This window comes from Herpailurus yagouaroundi, unplaced genomic scaffold (assembly GCF_014898765.1).
Source record: "Herpailurus yagouaroundi ecotype Mexico unplaced genomic scaffold, PumYag 180, whole genome shotgun sequence".
NCBI lineage: Eukaryota > Metazoa > Chordata > Mammalia > Carnivora > Felidae > Herpailurus > Herpailurus yagouaroundi.
This window is the reverse complement of record NW_024412411.1, coordinates 16060094-16079693: the sequence shown is the minus strand read 5'-3', so window position 1 is coordinate 16079693 and position 19600 is coordinate 16060094. Positions and strand designations below refer to the sequence as shown.

General features: G+C 37.1%; 1 protein-coding gene across 3 annotated transcripts in view; it reads right to left on the bottom strand.

Moving 5' to 3' along the window:
• The window catches only part of TMEM135 (transmembrane protein 135), a 397425-nt gene that overhangs the window by 87309 nt on the left and 290516 nt on the right, over positions 1-19600 (bottom strand). For all 3 annotated transcript variants that reach the window (XM_040489574.1, XM_040489573.1, XM_040489575.1), the window contains one exon: positions 5081-5122. In XM_040489574.1, coding sequence (XP_040345508.1) covers positions 5081-5122 — 42 coding nt within the window. The remainder of the gene's footprint in view (positions 1-5080; positions 5123-19600) is intronic.

Sequence of the window (19600 nt, the reverse complement as noted above, 5' to 3'; positions counted from 1 at the left end):
CTGGTGCTTCAGGGGAATCTCCTGTTTGTGTTGCTTGTGTCCTGCTGTTGTGTCTGAGTTACTTTCTTTTAGTCCACACGTCTTTACAACTCTGTGCCTGATATGGCCTTTGCTTGCTATCTGTGGTGTTAGTGAGACTCTGGCTGCAAGCTCTGAGGAGGCAGGACTGCAGGATGGCTCAGAGGTGGGATGGAGGTGTCAGCAAAATCTACACAGAGCCCAGGACTGAGGCCAGCAGGCTTGGAGTGGGCCAGTCTTCAGGAGAACACATGGGCAAGGCACATCGCTAGCAGGTTAGATAGGAAGTGCCTGTGTAACACCTCCCACAGGTGGCCCTGTGTTTATGCTGTGGGGCAGATGAGGAAAATGGTGCCTGACAGCTCCTTTGTTCTCAGAGAAGGCCCCCAACACACTTGAAATCACTACAAGGAGACCTTCCTCCCTCCCATTTGTCCCAGGCACTGTGCAAACTGTAGCTTCTAGGTTGTCTATGGTCTTTTTAAGGGCAAGACCCAGCTATCACTCACCCTCCCATCTTGCCCAGCACTGAGTCAGCTGACTTTTTAAGCCCCAGGCTCTAAATCCTGCTAGTTATACAAACCCATAGAATTCAGCCCCTCTGATTTTCAAAGCCAGGTGTTATGGGGATTCATCTTCCCAGTTTGGGCTCCCAAGTGTGAGAGAGCAAGACCGTTTCTTTGACCTCTCTGCACCCACAGTTCCCTCCCTTCTGTGGGTAGCTCCCAACCACTGTTTCTGCCCTTCTTAATTTCCTAAATGTGGCTTCTTCTCTACATTTAGTTATGGAGTTTGTTCTGTCAGTAGTTGGACTGCTTTCTGTTATTTTACACAGATGTGTATGATATCTAGTTGTAAACATGGGATGAGGTGAGCTCAGCGTCCTCCTACTCCACCATCTTCCTAAACTCTCAACAATGCAGGTATTTTAAAATCAAATTAACCAAGTAAAATATAGCATAGAGCTTTTATGACATACTGTTTTAACTTAAGTCACCACTTTTTAAAGATATTACACACCTTAAAGTTTTTTCAAAGAAGCAAGTGAAATATTTACTTGGGTCTACTAACTGATCACAAAAATTCTATTTTTGCTCTAAATTCTACTAATAGTTACAACTGAATGAGTTTCTCATTTTTCAGTATAAAGTTATATCCCAACACTTTGAGTCATAAAATAGCCACACTGTGGTAGAAATTCATATAACAATACTCAGGGAAATGGAGGGAGCTGCAGAATGAGGATCATAAAACAGTCAAGAGTCCATGTATTCTCACAAAATTTCATTAGAAAACCTTAAATTCCATGTTATCCTAATCTATTTATTTACCTTTGGAGAAATTTAGTATCAAGGAGAAGACACTATTCTTATCTCATTAAAACTGGACTATTTTTTTCCCAAAGACAATGCGAAAAGAGAGGGAAAAAAAGGAAGAATGAAAGAGTTGCCACCATTAGATATCCCTCAATCAGTATCCTTCATCTGTTTTCATTTTTGCTGTTTGTACCTTCATTATAAGAGTCATTGTTCTTTTAAAGAATAACTAAGCTTTCCCAAGAGAACTCTACCTGCCGAACTTTCAGGAAATACCTTAAAATGCAAACAAAAACTAGGGATCAATAATACTACACTAAGGTTCTGGAACGTGGGACCTATGACATACACAGTAAGAAAATGCAAACACTCAGAAAAGAGAGGTGAAAAAAAGCTATTACTATCAACTGCAACCCAAGTTTGTTAGGACAAACTTGATAAAACATCTAGCTTATTAAATCATAAGGGATATGCAATGAGATTGTGTGCCACAAGATGGCAGTTGTGCAGTCTAAGTAGCTCTTATTCCAAAAGAATTTGGTTCTTATTCATGGGTGTGCATGGAGAATTTAAGATCTGTACTACTGTTCTTTATGAACAAGATAAAAACTACGTTGGAACAGTTATAATAATCTTTCTTACACTGTTCATAACACTGTTGCTCTTTTAGCCAGGACTGACCATCTCAGATTAGAGGTAACTTCCTCAGAGAAGCTGTCTCTGCCTAATCTGGAGTGAGTTAGCGATCCTTCCTTTGTGCTATCATGTCCCAATAAATCCCCAATAGCAGATGCACCTTGTTAGTAGGCTACGTCCCCCGTTAAACTGTGGGGTCTTGAGAGACTCTGTACATCTTCTTTGCTATTATACCCTAATGACTGGTATAGTGTCTGGCACACAGTAAATATTTAATTAATATATATTGAATGAATGACTATAGTAATAATTAGCATTTTCGGAGCATTTACTAAATGATAGGTACAGTAGTGATATTAAATCATTTAACCCTCATAGCAACACTACAAACTAGGTGCCATAATTTCCATGAGAGTGAGCATGAAACCTTGCCCACACCCACAGCCAATAACAGTAACTATTTGAAATCAGAATTGTCTGACTCTAAATCCTGGGTTCTTAACCACCAAGCTGTATATACTTCTAAGTATTAAACTATGTTGATCCAGGCTTACTATACCTTAAGGCTCCTGAACTGGCTCTTCCCCTTTGGTTCTACTCTTGACTCTTTCTATCTACTCTCACAACTTCTACTAAACTTTAAGCAATAAGTAATAACTATTTTTTTCCAGAACATTTTCCTCTAATACAGAGAAAATTCTAAGTACAAAAAGTCCAGCCCAGTCCTTCATTTTAAGTGGGTTTGAAGAAGAGACACAAAAATATCTGACACATTTTAAGTTTTTGTAAGGATTCTGGGAGCCTAAGGAGAGACACAGGAGAAAAGGCTAAGTTTTCTCTTTACGAAAACCAACTTTTGGTTTTGTTATAAACTTTCAATTTAACACAGAATCCATTACAGCCAGTGCAACAACAGCAACAACAACAAGTTATTTTCTAAAATGTTTCGTCATCTGTAAAAAAAATTTTTTAACGTTTATTTATTTTTGAGAGAGAGAGACAGAGACAGAGTGTGAGTGTGGGAGGGGCAGAGAGAGGGAGACCCAGAATCCAAAGCAGGCTCCAGGCTCTGAGCTGTCAGCACAGAGCCTGACCTGGGGGCTTGAACCCACAAAGCATGAGATCATGACCTGAGCCAAAGTCAAATGCTCAACTGACTGAGCCACCCAGGAGCCCCATCATTTTTTAGTGAAGAATATAATATGAAGAAATCACTGCTGTGTATACTTAGTTATTGCTACTACAGAGTTTCCACAACCAAAGATATTCAAACAGTGGACTCAATCTGTCCCCTCCCAAACTAGTCTTGTTGCATGCTATCTGATTTTCTGTTAATAGTACCTTTTGTCAGGTACTTAGGTTTTCAACACTTGGCTCCTACCAAGGATTGGAGGGAAAGAGAAAAAAGGAAACTATCGGGCATTCGGTCTTCATTTTCTTCTACTGCACATCTCAACTTTGCCTCTTTCTCTTTAATCCTCCACTATCACCCAATCTCAGTCCTTTTCATTTCATCTTTCTTCTTTCTTGTTCTTTCTTTATACAAGGTCCCAAATACTGTGGCCAGACTAATCTTTCTGAAACAATGTTAACTACCCTGCTCAAAAACCTTTAGTGGGCCCTTACTGCTCATCTTATCAAATTCAAATCTGTCTTCTTTTCGTGTTGTTGTTCAGGTCTTCCATAATGTGGCCCTGCTTGATTCATCATAAAAAAAAAACAAAAAACAAAAACAAAAACAAAAACAAAAACAAAAAAACAAACAAACCTTATAATCCCTAATATAAGCTTTTCATGCCAATTAAATTCCCACTCTTACTTCACATTTCAGGTTTATAATTTTCATGCTTTTGCTAACATAATTCCCTTCCACCCAGAAGGTTCTTCCCTTCCCTTCTAGTTCTCTAAAGCTACCCTTAAAGTACACTTTAAGGCTTATCCCCATAAGAGTACTAATGTAATAGGAAGTGCCTGGGTGGCTCAGTCAGTTAAGTGTCCAACTTTGGCTCAGGTCATGATCTCATGGTTCGTGGGTTTGAGCCCCGCGTCGGGCTTTGTGCTGACAGCTCAAAGCCTGGAGCCTGCTTCGGATTCTGTGTTTCCCTCCCTCTCTCTGCCCCCATCCCCACCCCCCCGCTCATGTTCTGTCTCTGTCTCTCTTAAAAATAAACATTAAAAAAATTTTTTTTAAGAATAATAATAATAGCCAACATTTCTTGAGCACTATGTGCCATGCACAGTTCTAAACATTTTTCATGCATTAACTCATTTGATCTTCAAAATAAATCTTCTAGTATTGATCCACTCTTTTCCCTCCTATACTTACAATGAATACTACACTGTTAATGTTCACTAAGCATCTACCGTATGTACTTAGGAGAACAAAATAGGCAACATTTATGACACAAAATAGAAAAGCATTAGGTTTCAAGTAAGTATATATATACAGTCACTGTGTGAACATGAAATTAGTCAAGCATTCTTAAGCCTCAATTTCTTCTTCATGACACGTGGGCATAAAAATACCCATCTCACAGAACTGTTGTGAAAATTTTCTAATCGATGTGAAAATGCTTGGTGAACTATAATATACAATGTTGGTGCTAACCAACGTTTCCACAGTTATCTACCATCTGCCAATAGCTACGGTAAGAGATGGGCTACAGGGTGAAAAGCAGATTCTAGTGACTCTAGTGAAGCTAAGAATCCAAAATGTGTCTGACATGAGCCCTGCCCAAATGAAGTCCAGACTGTGCTACCACAGAATTCAGTATTTAATTTTGCAATCATTGTCCATGTGTAGTTTTGTCTTTCCAAAGCTCCTTAAAGAGAGAGTTCTTGTAATTCTTTTCTAACATCCAATGATATGAGGCACACAATAGGCCCCAAAAGTATTTGGTGATTGACTGGGTTTTAGGGGAAAAGAAATCTAATAAGTTACTCTTTTAATGAAATATCACAAAAGTGACTTTGTGACTTCTACAATTATTTTCGGCTAGAAAACTGAGTAGATAAATATCTCTTATAATATGTGTAATGGTATTACTTTTTGAAAAAGTTAACTTGCAAATTCTTTCTTAACATGAAGTTAAATAAAATACGTTACTTACCTGAGGGCAGAGAATGTAAATCCTTTCAAACCATCTTTGCATCTAAAATAATAAAAAATTTTATGCTAAGATAACATGTTTTGAGATATAAAGTAGTATATTAAATAGCTACTAAAATTTTTTTCTGAAATAGATTATTTTTAAAAGGTGAAACTCTTGGGGCGCCTGGGTGGGTGGCTCAGTCGGTTAAGTGGCCGACTTTGGCTCAGGTCATGATCTCATGGTCCGTGAGTTCGAGCCCCGCATCCGGCTCTGTGCTGACAGCTCAGAGCCTGGAGCCTGTTTCAGATTCTGTGTCTCCCTCTCTCTGACCCTCCCCCGTTCATGCTCTGTCTCTGTCTCAAAAATAAATAAACATTAAAAATAAATAAATAAATAAAAGGTGAAACTCTTTTAGGACAGTGATCTGAGCACTATAAATGCAACAAACAATGAAGCAAGCCATCTTACACAGGATGATTAAAATGTCCTATGCCAAATTAACATAATTTAAGGCTCAACTCTCATATTTGCAGATGGAAGACAGATTTAAGTATATCTTCTCAGAGCTCCATGTGGACTTCATTTTTGAAGGCTGGGAGTGGAGTGTTTCACTTTAGGCAATCCCCAGGGGAGCAATTTGTTGAGAAGAAAAGGCCACATACACCTGCTGGGTATTATGAATAGGTCAATTCTAGGTCCTGACTTCTCCCTACTTAATAATTCAGTGAACGTGGAGCAACGAAGAGTTGGCAGACACAAAAAGGCTTCAAGTTTAGTTCACCGGTTTTAACTTCTGAGTGAGCCCAATCGGAACAGATAACATATCCTGGGGAACAGAGTGGGGCTGAGGGGAGGGCACAGGTGCAGAAGCCCAAATAATATTTACTGAGTACTTACTATTGCTGGGCATTGTTTTGGGCCCTTGATGTGTGTTGTCTCATTTAATTATATCACACCTCTTTGAATAGGTATTTCTCTAATCCATAGCTGGGCAGAGCCCCCACTCCTGCCCCCAAATGCAGCAACTTCCAAGAGGTCACAAAATAAATAGCAATACAAATATAGGAAAAAAATTTAAAAGTCCATCTGAATTAAAAGCTTTGGTTTTCTCTTATACCTCCTTCTGAAACACTGTATTCCTTTTAATTGGGGGAAGAGTCAAACTGTGTGACAATTAAGAAAAAATGATTCTCAGATCTGCAAAAAATATTTAAAGATGATTTTAAAACAGGAAAATTACTAGACTAGTTTTAATGGCCTGCTTTATAAGTTATGATCAAGTTAGTAAAGAATTACTGGGTATCTAATATCAAAATCCCTTGGAGAAACTATAGAGATTGGTGATACAATGACGCTCTAATGTATGTTAATTTTAGACACTGGATATTCCTGGATAAAATGTACAGCCTCAAATCTAATTGGGCAATTCTCACAGTATGCCTTTTACATGGAAAGGTCACCAAGGAAATGCACAAAATATAAGAAACCTATCTTGACAAGTTTAAATATATACATTTTTACTGGAGGACACATAGAATCTCAGAAAAGAATTTAATTTAATTTAAAAGATCAGAGATCTTTTAAAACACTTAAGAATTCATTTTAATTAAGCAACATGATCTACTTTGTGGTCATGTTAGCAGTGAGAAATGTAAGCAAAGAATTTAGCGAACATACTAACATAATTATCCACCCCACACGGACTGAGGGTAAAGGCAAAGTAATTCATACGTTAAGCTAAAAATGTGCATGGGAAAATTGTAGCATTAAAATTCTTAAACTTATCCTTTTCCATCTAAAGAAAGTGTTTCTCAGTAACTTAAAACCCATAATTGGGCAATTTCTAGATAGGTGGGGTGGTGAAGGGGTAGGCTAAGAGTCTATTGACTGGAAAACAGCGGCAGATTGATTAAAAGATTATATACAAGGGGGAACAAATTTTTGGCTTTGGTATGTTATTGTTAAAAGATAGCCATTTATCTTTGTGCAATGCTGAATAGATAAAGGATTCTGACAACTTGGTCTAGTCAGGATTGCATATTTGTGACCTTAAACAATAAATCTAATTGCAGACCAAACATCAAAAAGTAGCTTTCAAAAAAAAAAAGGGGGCATGCACAAATGAATTTGCAATTTCATTATGATGGAAGTTTGGTTCTTTCAGCAGAACCCTGTGGGAAGCACTTCATATTGATAAAGTCTTAGCCCTAATTCAAAAGAGGCTATTCTTTTTTCCATTCATGTGTATAAGGTCTGTTAATGTAATTGAGGGTCAGATGTCTATGTCAAAAGAACAAAAAAGTAATTATTCCCATAAAAAGAATCTTTAAAATAGTAATATCTCCCTGAATTTTGATACCAAGGGTATTGTCTGAGCTTTAACCTAACTAGGAAACACTATTGTAATTGGAATTAAATGTATAAAGTCTGATACACACACAAAGATTTATACAAAACACCCCATTAGAAGGGTGCCTCACTATTTAATGGATTTGGTTATTATAATGCAAATCAAATTACATTCTCCATTCACGTATTAAGGTTCACTGACTTACTCAACAAATATTAACTGAATGCCTACTATGAGGAAGCACAAGTTTAAAGGATGTAACAGTAGACAATACAGAATCTCTGTTTTCATACAGCTGACCCTCTATGTCCGGGAAAGGTATGACAAAACAAGTAAATATGTCATGCGGTGATAACTGCTATGGCAAAAAACAAAGCAGGATAAGAGGAGAAACAGATGGGAGTTAGGCCTTATTATTTTACATAGTGTAGTCCAGAAGGGCCTCTCCAAGAAGGTGAAATTTGATAATTTGATCAGAAGCCTTATAGAATTGAGGGAACCGCATTGATTTGAAGGAAGAGCAAGTACAAAGTCCCTGATGAGGAGTGTGCATGGCATGTAAGGAGAACAGCAAAGTAGATTACTGTAGCCAGAGCCGAACAGGGAAGGGAAGCAGTGGTAGGAAATGAGGTCACAGTAACAGTGTGGAGGGAAGGAGTGGTCTACAATTCTTGTATGGCCCTCTAGGCACCCTGAAAACTTTGGGTGGTTCTCAACAGAAGAGTGACAAAGATCTGTCTTAGATTTTAAGATTATCTTTGGCTGCTAGTTGGAAAACAACAGGAAGACAAAGTTAACAACAAAGAGGCTAATCAGGAGGGGAAAGATGATTGTGGCCTGACTAGATAATGAAGTGGCAGAGGTAAAGACAAGTGGGAGGATTCTGAATGCATTTCAAAAGCAGAGTTGGTAGAATTTCTCGATGGACTGAATGTGTAGTACAAGAGAAAGAGAAAATTTACTAATTAGTAGAATATTTGGGGTTTGAGCAAATAGAAGGATAAAATGTCCATTTACTGAAGTGAAGAAGACTATAGGAGAAACAGGTTTGAGGAGAAAATCAAAGTTTTATTTTGGACATGGTAAGTTTGCGATTCATGTTATCTATAAATGGAAATGTTAATGAAGCAAGCAGCTGCTATACAGGTTTGGGTTCAAGGAAAAGGTCTATTCATTTATAAGCAGAACTTGAATCCATAGGACTAGATACAATCATCTAGGAGAGAAGTGCCAATAGAGAAAATATCCTAGGACTGAGAATATTTTATTCCTCCATATTTTATAGTGCTGAAAATCTCTTCTAAAGCGGTGGGGGGGGGGGGGGCGGCGCAGTCGGTTAAGCTTCCGACTTCAGCCAGGTCACAATCTCGCGGTCTGTGAGTTCGAACCCCGCGTCAGGCTCTGGGCTGATGGCTTGGAGCCTGGAGCCTGTTTCCGATTCTGTGTCTCCCTCTCTCTCTGCCCCTCCCCCGTTCATGCTCTGTCTCTCTCTGTCCCCAAAATAAATAAACGTTGAAAAAAAAATTTAAAGCGGTGGGGGGAAACAAAGTCCTTTCTCTTTCTAATAAAATCATTCTCTAATACAAAGTCTTGTTGTTATTTTTGAGTGTGCATAAAAATATAATGCATATAATGCATGTATACATAGACTTTTCCATTACAGTTAACCTATGTAAATGACATAAATAACTAGTATGACTCCATCATAGTCAATGAATCTCTACATTTGTAATGTTATGTGCAGGAAAGAGAAGGAGGAAAAAATTGCAGCACTATATCAAACAACTTAGCTGACACAACTAATTATAGAGGTTCAGGCTACAATTAAATAGTGTATGAGAAAGTATAAAGTTTATTGTTATTAGAATATACTTGGTCAAATGCCAATGTGAAGGGGAGCCCACAAACACAATTTTTTTTCAATTATAAGTGTAAATGATAGTTAAAAAAACAATTCTGCCCACAAAGATTCTTTGTTTCATGCTTAACTTCCATGAAATTACTTCCAGGAGATACTTTTATCTTTATTACCACATTATACCAGCAGATGTCACTAGTAAACCATTTTTGGAAGAATTTCAAAATTAGAAGATTCCCCTTTGAACCTTGGCAGGAATAAGTTCCACATCAGTAAGTATTACAAAAACAATAAGCAAATATTAGTAATAACATTAATAGCAGCCAGTATTCTCAAGACAAATTAAGGATTTTTTGTATTTTTTTTACGTTTTTTTATTCTCAATGTTGGTGAGATAATCTGTATTACTAGTGATTTAGAAAAATAGTTTAATTTAAAACATCAATACTTGAATACTTAGAAAAAAGATTAAATGGTGCAAAGTTATTCATCTCTATTTCACCAACACAATGCCAGAGAATGTGAACTCAAAGTGGTCAACTTCACTAATAAATACTGCTATCAAAGTTTTGCCAGAAGGCATAAAATTACTAATGAAAATAGATGGTTTAGATTAAAATTTTTTGAAATTATGTTCCCAATGAACATGGACAATTGGGTGACAACAATGATAAAAAAAAAACTCATTAAGTATCAATTTCAGAGTTATTTTGTTCATTTTTAATCACTGAATTGGTTAGAAGGAAACTCAAATACTGTTTGAATATTACATCTTCTATCTTTATTGCCTCACAAATCATTAATTTATTGAGCACCTAATATAAAGAAGACACTATACTGCTGATCTCTCCTTTTTTTTTTTTTAATGTTTACTTCTTTTTGAGAGAGAGAGAAAGAATGCGTGTGAGCGTGAGTACAAGCAGGTGAGGGGCAGAGGGAGAGGAAGACAGAGGATTCCAAGCAGGCTCTGCATGACAGCAGCAACCCCGATATGGGACTCTAATACACAAACCACGAGATCCATGAACTGTGAAATTATGACCTCAGCCAAAGTCATACTCTTAACTGACCGAGCCACCCAGGAGCTCCTACACTATTGATCTCTTGAGGAAAGCAAAGATACATTATACACCACCTCTATTAAAAAAAAAAAAAAAAGGTATTTGCAAATTTATGTGTAGGTTTGTCATATAAATAAAAATAACCTTGACTGAAAGTTATGACACAGTTTCTTTCATCAGTAGTGCTGTCCAAGAGCTTAATTACTCTATTGTACTTTGTAAGTTCAGCTTCAAATTTTAGTCCAGGCTTTTTCTTCATCTATCTCCTTAAATTATTATTTAATTTGACAAAAGTAGCATATGCAATACCATAATTAAAGATGCTAGAAAACTGGAAAAAATAAATAAAGATAAATTAAATTTAAAATAGTTGAGTATATTGATAATTCTTAAAATAATGTGTTGATTATATCATAATCACCTAAGTCAATCAGAATCAAAAACAAGTTGCATTATTTTATGTGAATAAAATTATTTAAAACAGAAAATGCTTCGGGGCGGCTGAGTGGCTCAGTCAGTTGAGCATTCGGCTTTGGCTCAGGTCATAATCTCGCAGTTTGTGAGTTCGAGCCCCACATCGGGCTCTGCGCTCTCAGCACAGAGCCAGCTTGGGATCTCGCTTTATCTCTCTCTGCTCCTCCCCCACTCACATTCTCCCTCGCAGAAATAATAAATAAATAAATATAAAATAATTTTTTTAAAAACAGAAGATGTTTAAAATTCAGTCATACTGAAGGTATAAAAAGAATGACATGAAGTTAATTATGAATAACAGTTACAGACAATAGCTGAATCTTCAAAATTTTGATTTGTCTAATTACCTAATTATTACTGGAACTAAAAACATAAGTATATTTTGGAGTGAATACAACTGAAAAGTTTAATTTGAAATTCAAAAAGCAACCAGAATGCCTATTTAAATGCCTCAAATTTGTGACTCACTGTTGTATTTATTATAAAGGAAACTTATGCAAGTTTACATAGTTCATTTTTAATGAAAGAAAAAGTAGCATGATTTTATTGAAATGTTTTAGTACAATGTTGGAAGACCTTAAAATCCTATATTCTAAACCAATACAAGCGCAACAAATGATGTACTTCTGAACCTAGCTGACGGTTTTCTGACAAAGTTATAATATGGGTACCTGTAAGCTGACTAACAGAATTTATGTTAGAGGCTGAGCAGCTTTGGTATATTCTTATTTCTCGCTCCCCTTTTTGACTAGATACATGCCAAGTTGGGCAGGACCCATTCAGCTGAGTTGGGCAGGACCAATGTATTTGGTGGTTTCTCAGTGTTAATGAAAACTTAAATGTTTCCACAAGGGATGTGCAAGTTCTGGGAGTAGGCTGCTCTTAAGGCCATCTGCATCATCTTTGTCAATTGTATAGTTTCTTTTTTAAGTTAAAATTTTCTTATTTTGTTTAAAAAACTAACATAAAAGAATAAACCCCTTTTTCTAATTAATTATCCTAATTAGAATAATTAGAAGTGTAGAAGCCACCTCAGTACTCAGTTATAATTTAGTAATTGAAACTTGATCAACTACAGGATTTTGACTGACACCTGTTTATCATAAGAATTATCAAAAAAAAAGATTGACATAGAATTAATTCCAGCCTTTTATTTTTGTTTAAAAAACAAAAAATCCTCGCCATCCTAATCACATAGCATGCATTTCAATTTACTACTCAGAACTAAGGGTGTGCAATTAAAATACATTACATTGCTTATATACACACAACAGCGTTTTCCTCTTAGGTCTAATATTACTTGAATAACAAAGTTCAGTTTCAGACTGCATATGTCATTTTATATAAGAAAACAAAATAACTGATGTTATGTTCCTATCTTAAGGACATCATACAAAAATCTTAAATTAGAATAGTAACAAATTAAGAAATTTGAGGAAGACTATTTTGTTTGCTTCCCAAACACAAAATAATTTTCAATTGGATTTCCTTAAATACAAATGAAGTCTCCCAGTGCTTTAAAAATATTATTTTTGATTCTGGTAAATACTTTACAGTACTTATTTCCTATGCAATGGAACACTGGTGCTTAGCTTTGTTCTCAAGAACCTAAGAAAGGCTGCAGAAGCAGGCGGCAGTTAAGGGTAATCAAGTGTCATTGTAAATCCCCAGATGATTACTGCGCACTTTTTTCTGGTGCATCCTAAGTATAAACTGGAAACATTTGGATACAAACTTAATGTAACCACTCCAGTAGAATTGTATTTCTCCTTAAACTTGCAAAGGCTGGAACTGGTTTTGCTTTAAAATCCAGACTAAGGAAGTCTTAGTCCAAAAATGTCTCCAAAATGTCTTCAATTGCTAAGGAACCAAGAATCCCCTTCAGAATGTTTCTACAAGAAATGTTAATTAGGAGGAATTTCTCTCTCAAAAGGAACTAGTCATAGCAATACTAGTCAAACTTTAAAATACTTGTAAAAGGAGTAGATTTTAGTTGTCCTGGACCTAACCTGGAAGACCTGTTTGCAGTTGCTGAGGAAATGGCACGTTTTTAGATCTGACAAATTAACTAGGGGCAAAAACCAAATTTAAGATCAAAATAGTGTTTTATATACATCCAAGGAAAAACTTAGCAAGCTTCTTAAAATCAAGACACTGCTATGACCACAAATTATTTACATTAAACTTAATTATAAGCACAATTCTGAACCAATCTATTTTTTAAAGACCTCAAGACTGGCAAGTATTTTCATTTTTCCCCTCCTATAATGGTTGTAAAAAAGATTAAAAGAAATGTTTTCAATTTTAGAGTCTTTAAATCAACATTAATTTATTTTCAAACGCATGTCAGTATCTATGTCATTAAAATAATGGCAATTGGTTTTCATATTGGAACACAATGAGCAACTATCAGAAGCTATACTAGGCCATGCTTCTTCATAAGTTTATGCATACTTAACATCAAGGCTCAAATGTAAAATAAATAAAATATGCATCTACAGGTAATGGAGCACAAAGAACACTTTAGAAGCTTTTAGAAAACTACTATCTTCTGATGAACTGATCACTATAGAGAATCCTAACTCTGAAAGAAACATACTCACTTCAAATAGTGCCGCGTACTGCATGCATCTCAAAGACTATGAACTTGTGCTATGTATAATGGACATTGGGCAAGTTAACACATATTGGAATTTTATTGGCCAAAAGGCACTGAGAAAAATGGAATATTGGAACTTGGGAGAATTACATTCTACAGATTAAGAAACCAAGAGACAGGTTAAGTGATCTGCCTGAAAACAGTTGTTCCTAGATATCCTCAGACAACAGTAAAATCATTCTACCTCCCAGGCAACTACCTTTCTGCCTGCTGAGGTCTCACTGTGAAGGAGAAACACTCCAGAGAAGCAGTGCATCTTGGGCTATAGAAGATAAACCACAAATCATCTGAATGAAGGGAGAAAGCAATGTTCTTCCAAGTGGAACCAATTTCCATTTCCTCCCTTCCACATGTCTCCTATCTAAACCTGACTTGCCTGAGAGTGGGCTTTGGTCAGGACTCCACGCTGGCTTCTCTCACGCGCTTCCTTGTCACAATAGCTATCATTCACCGCAGTCTTCCTGCACCTCCTGGACAGTCCTCAGGCCTACCCTGGGTATTAATTTGCCACCTTCAGCAACGGAAATTCTCAAAGCACCTCAATCCCAAACATGACTACCAAAAACATTACTGAGTTGAAGCTCCATTGTGTTTCATGTTATAGACCAAGAATCTGGACACTGTCCCTTTTATCTGTCTCTCAGTAGCAAACTCTGCCAGCAGTTATGTTCAGATGCATTTCACACTTTCTCACCTCTCCCATTCCATATGCAATGCCCTCTTTAACCACCCTCCTTTGTTGAGAGAATTCCTTACTAAGTCCATCAGGATGGTATTTTCTCCCACCATTAGATGTGACTGTTTCTTTCTCAAACTCCCTTTGTTCTTTGTATATTTTTAGCAACTTTTATGTAAATCTGACTAATATGACAGTAATTTCCATGGTTATCTAATCCACTCTGAATGCTGGTGATGGCCACCTTCACTTTCCGGGTACTTGGGGGGTGGGCCGCTGGGCCTTGGGGACCCCTAAGCTGTAGGTTATGGAGCCTGCTGATAGAGAGGAGAGCATTTGCTGAGCCAGACCTGTCTGGAGCCCATCTTCTGGGTCCCCCAACTTAGTCCACCCTGGGTTACCCGACACCCACCTCTGGCACTAGGGAAAGGGCTAGTAGGGGCCAGGGTAGCAGTGGCAGGGGCCGGTGGGCCCTTGGGCAGGATGGTGCTAGTGGCCAGAGAGTAGATCAGGCCTGGGGGGGCCTGGAATGGCTGGCTCAGGGGTGCTGAGGAGGTGGGTGCAGGGCTGCCAAGGTATAACGCCATGAAGACGGGACCTCCAGGGTCTGTGCAATCAAATTTAGGGTTTCTTCTGGCATTTTGTGTACCCATGCTCCAGAAACCAAAGGAATGGTTTAATGGAGTTTACATCTTTAATAATGAAGTTGGGAAATATTCTGCATTTTGTTGCTATAACATTTACTGAGTTATTAAAGTATCTAAGTCTATGAACTAACAGGCTGTATCAGTCAGGAAAGGCTAAGTCAGTGGTTCTCAAAGTGTCGTCCCTGGAACACCTAAGCATCAGATAGTAACTTGTTAGAAACGCAAATTCTTGGTCTCCATCCCAGACCTACTGAATCCAGAAACTCTAAGTATGAGGCCCAACAATCTGTAAAACCTGCACAACCATGTATTAATAAAATCTTCACATGATTCTAACGCATGCTCAAGTTTGACAACCACTGGGCTAAGGTTATGTTGCAGTAATAAAATTTCCATGGCTTTCAACAACAAAACTTTTCTTTTTCTTGCTCATGTGACATGTCAAACAAGGGTTGGCTATGGTTCAACTTATGTGTCGTCCTTATTTCAGACTTTAGGGTGAGGAAGAAGCATCTATTCAGATCTGATTGTCATAGTAGAGAAAAAAGAGAGAACATAGGACACTATGTTCTGACTTAAAGCTTCTGCTCTCAAGTAAACATAAATCATTTCCATTCATATTTCATTAGCCAAGGCAAAACTAGGGCCTGGCATGATGTCAGCAGGATTGGGCAGTATAATGCTTCCCCAGGGAGGAGCAGCAGAGGTTTTTGAAAAATAACACAGTCTACCACACAGTCCAAGTATATTATTGCTCAAGATCAGTTGTATTTGTTTATTATACTTAAGGAAATTAAAATCACAAGTCCCCTTTTCCTCCCAAATCCTACCACCATTTAGTTTTTTTCACAATAACTTTATTATTTCACTTTAAATAATCTTAAAATCTTTTAGTACTGGTTTGAGAAATAGGCTTATCTACAACATATTAATTCATATTTTACATATATGCATAAACACATGTGTATGTTTGTGTATGTGTACTAGGCTCCATTTTTTCTAGTTACTAAAGCATTCAGGAAGTTAACATTGTTCAGTTATGTATCCCAAGTGCCTACATCAACACATAGCACATAAGTCACTCAACAGACATATACTGAAAGACAGAAATTTTCATAATCTGTGTAGTAACTGAAAACATCATACTTCATAATAATTATATTTCTAATTGGGTACCAACTTTCTTGGATTCATTTTTTTTTAACAGCAATTCTAGAGTTTAGGGTTTTTTTAATATTCAGTTTCTAAAGAAATCGGTATATTTTTTTTTTAATTTTTTTTTTCAACGTTTATTTATTTTTGGGATAGAGAGAGACAGAGCATGAACGGGGGAGGGGCAGAGAGAGAGGGAGACACAGAATCAGAAACAGGCTCCAGGCTCTGAGCCATCAGCCCAGAGCCTGACGCGGGGCTCGAACTCACGGACCGCGAGATCGTGACCTGGCTGAAGTCGGACGCTTAACCGACTGCGCCACCCAGGCGCCCCAGAAATCGGTATATTTTTAAATCAGCTAACCCAATACTTATTTAAACTTTTTTTAATGTTTATTATTTTTGAGATAGAGAGAGAGAGAGACAGAGAGCAAGCAGGGAAGGGGCAGAGAGAGAGAAACAGAATCCAGGCTCTGAGCTGTCAGCACAGAGCCCGATGCAGGTCTCACACTCACAGACTGCAAGATCATGACCTGAGCTGTATTCGGCCGCCCAGCCAAACAAGCTACCCAGGCGCCCCAGCTACCCCAATACTTATTAACAGCTCCCAGTGATTGTCTTTAATATCAATTTGTATTAGTTTTTTCACACTAACAATTTGGCATGAATTTACACTTAGACATAAATATGCATAAATAAGGGTCCACATAGGAATCTCTAATCTTTTCTTAATGAGGAGTTTTTTTTAAGTAGGCTCCACGCCCAACAGGGGCTTGAACTCACAACTTTGAAGTCAAGAGTTGCATGTTCTTTTATTTTTTTTAAGCTTATTTTTATTTATTTTGAGAGAGCAAGCAGGGGAGGATCAGAGAGACAGAGAGGGAGACAGAATCCCAAGCAGGCTCCGTGCCATCAGCACAGTGTCTGATGCAGGGCTTGAACACAGGAACACAAGATCATAAGCTGAGAGGAAGTCAAGAGTCGGACGCTTAACTGACTGAGCCACCCAGGCACCCCAAGAGTCGCATATTTACCAACTAAGCCGGCCAGGCGTCCCTGGAGCTTTTTTTTTTTTTACTACCCCAAGATGAAACAGAAGTGACTGTAATATAAAACTGTCAAGTCTAAAAGGTAGGACTGGGGATGCTGCTATAGATAGCTTTGTTAATTTTCAAGGAATTGTAACTGAGTAAAAAAAGTGAGACCGTAGTTTGTAAGATGGGGCATTATTCACATTCATTCATCATGCATTCACATATTCACACACTTCAATATTTCACAAATATTTACTATGAGTTGACTACGTACCAGGCAGGTCGCCAAGGATAGCTACTGTCCCTGTTTTCCTTAGAATTTCACAATCCAGCATGGCATATATATAAGTGAAAAGTGCTATAACATTATAGAAAGTACTTTAATATAAGGTCCACGGTGTTATAGGAGCACAAAGGTGAAGTGCCTAACCCTGGCTTGGTCATCGAAGTCTATCCAGAAAAATGACATAGTTAAGGTGATATGTAAAGGAAGAAGTGGAGGAAGAAAGTGGGGAGAGACAATATACAGAATTTAGAGAAAAGAGAACTTTGGGTGTTTTGGGAACTGAAGAGGTTTAACGTAACCTAGAGAAAAAGAAGCAGAGTGGAGAGAGACTGGCACAGGTGAGACCATGCCAAACTAAGTTTGAAATCTACCCACAAGGCAAAAGTCACCATGCTCTAGAAGAATGGCATGACCAGATTTGTGTTTAACAATGATATTCCAAGTATAGTTTTCATGACCTACTACTGAATCTCATCTCGTTGTTTACTTCTAAACTAATCTCACTTAGTAATATTTGTTTAAACTTCTTAGTATGTCAACTTACAAACTTCTGTTGAAAGCATCAGATATTAAAGCCATCTAAAAATTTACATTGTTCTTTAAGATAACAGATTAAACCACACAAACTTTTAATACCCTAGATTAACAAATAGATTACTCTCAGTGCTTTTAACATAATACAGATCTGTTACTTGCCTGTTACTATCCAAGTAGGAATTCATGCAGACTGTCTCTACCTCAGAAAGTAACCTCATTTTCGGCAACCATAACGGAGTTCTACATATTGCTCTGTGTGTATATGATTAATAAAGTCACATCATTCATTTATTGCGGAAACAGGGAAGGATGATGACAATGAAGACTACCAACGCGTCATAGTAGATGGAGTTATATAGATGCTTTTGTGTTACTGATACCATATCCAGAGAACCCTGAAGTCATGGTTATTCATTTACACATTCACTCATTTGTTCCATAATTATTAAGCAATGAGGCAGCAGAGTTAAAAGGGAGGTCTACAGAATCAGACAAGCAAGATGTATAAATTCTGTGTTTCTCTGTGTAAACTGCAAAAAATAGCACAAACTTCATATGATTATTATACTAAGTGCTCAATAAATATCACCTATTACTACTGCTTCTGTTATTACTACAATAAACTACAAAGATGAATTTGTGGCAGTTACTGTCCTCAGCACTGGAACTATAAAGAAAATACAATAATCCCTAACCAGAGAAGAGAATGGGTTCCTGAAGTCTTAGTCCCTACTATGAGGATCTCTTAAGTTTGATGGCTCTTACCAGCCTTACAACTCCATTATAGTGAACACTGGGGGGGGGGGGGGGGCGTGTTGAGTAGGGGAGGGAAGAAAAAGGGACTGGTTGCAGGGACACCCTGGTATTTTTTGAGAAAATTAAAGGAAGATGTGTTTTACTCCCTACCCCCCTCCAAGCTTTATTGAAAATATAATTCTATACAGGTAGAAAACTAAAATAAAAAGGCTTTAACTCACCAGATTATGTGGAAAAGCAAAGTTTTTTTTAATACACACATAAAACATGACAATGGATTTATACATAAACTATCATGTTTACCTTAAAAACAAAAACAAACCCTATCTGACCAGCCTAAATGAGGAACCATTAGTGTTGCAATAGAAAGTTTACTAAACAAACAGTAAAGCCATCTGGAAGATATTTCTGAGATATCAATCATGTGGCATTGATAATTTTTTTTTTTAATTCTGGCTCTTTGAACAATTAAAAAACCTTAAACAGAAATGTTGGTTTCTGAGCTTTTAGTTTCTCCAAGTAGAAAATAAAAGAACTGAATTGAAGGGTCCTTCAGATTCATCAAAACTCAAAAATTCTGGTACAAAATATTATCTACAAATTTTTATGATTTGCTCAAACCTGATACAATCCCAATCTGATTTTAGGTTTCAAAGTAAAAAACTATAATTGAATCAATACCAGATTTGTATGAGGTGCAAAGGAACATTCAATTCTACAGACAACTGAACATATATATTCTATGTTCTAAAAGTAGAAAAGAGTATTGTATAATTAACATGCTACCCAAAGTAAAAGAACTTGTAATACAAAATGAATATTCAAATATTCAAAATTATATTTTACTTTCAAGGGCTTACCTATTTCTATATGTCTATATAATATTTCCCTATGTGGAAATTACTTGAGTTCTGTTGAATTAAGTACTGTAGCAAATAACCTACTGTTCACAGTATCATCTATATTTTCTCTAAGCCGACTTTCTGCAACATGCTCTTGCTTTTATCAGCTCTGAAAGGTGAAACATTCATGTGCGACATTTTACAGG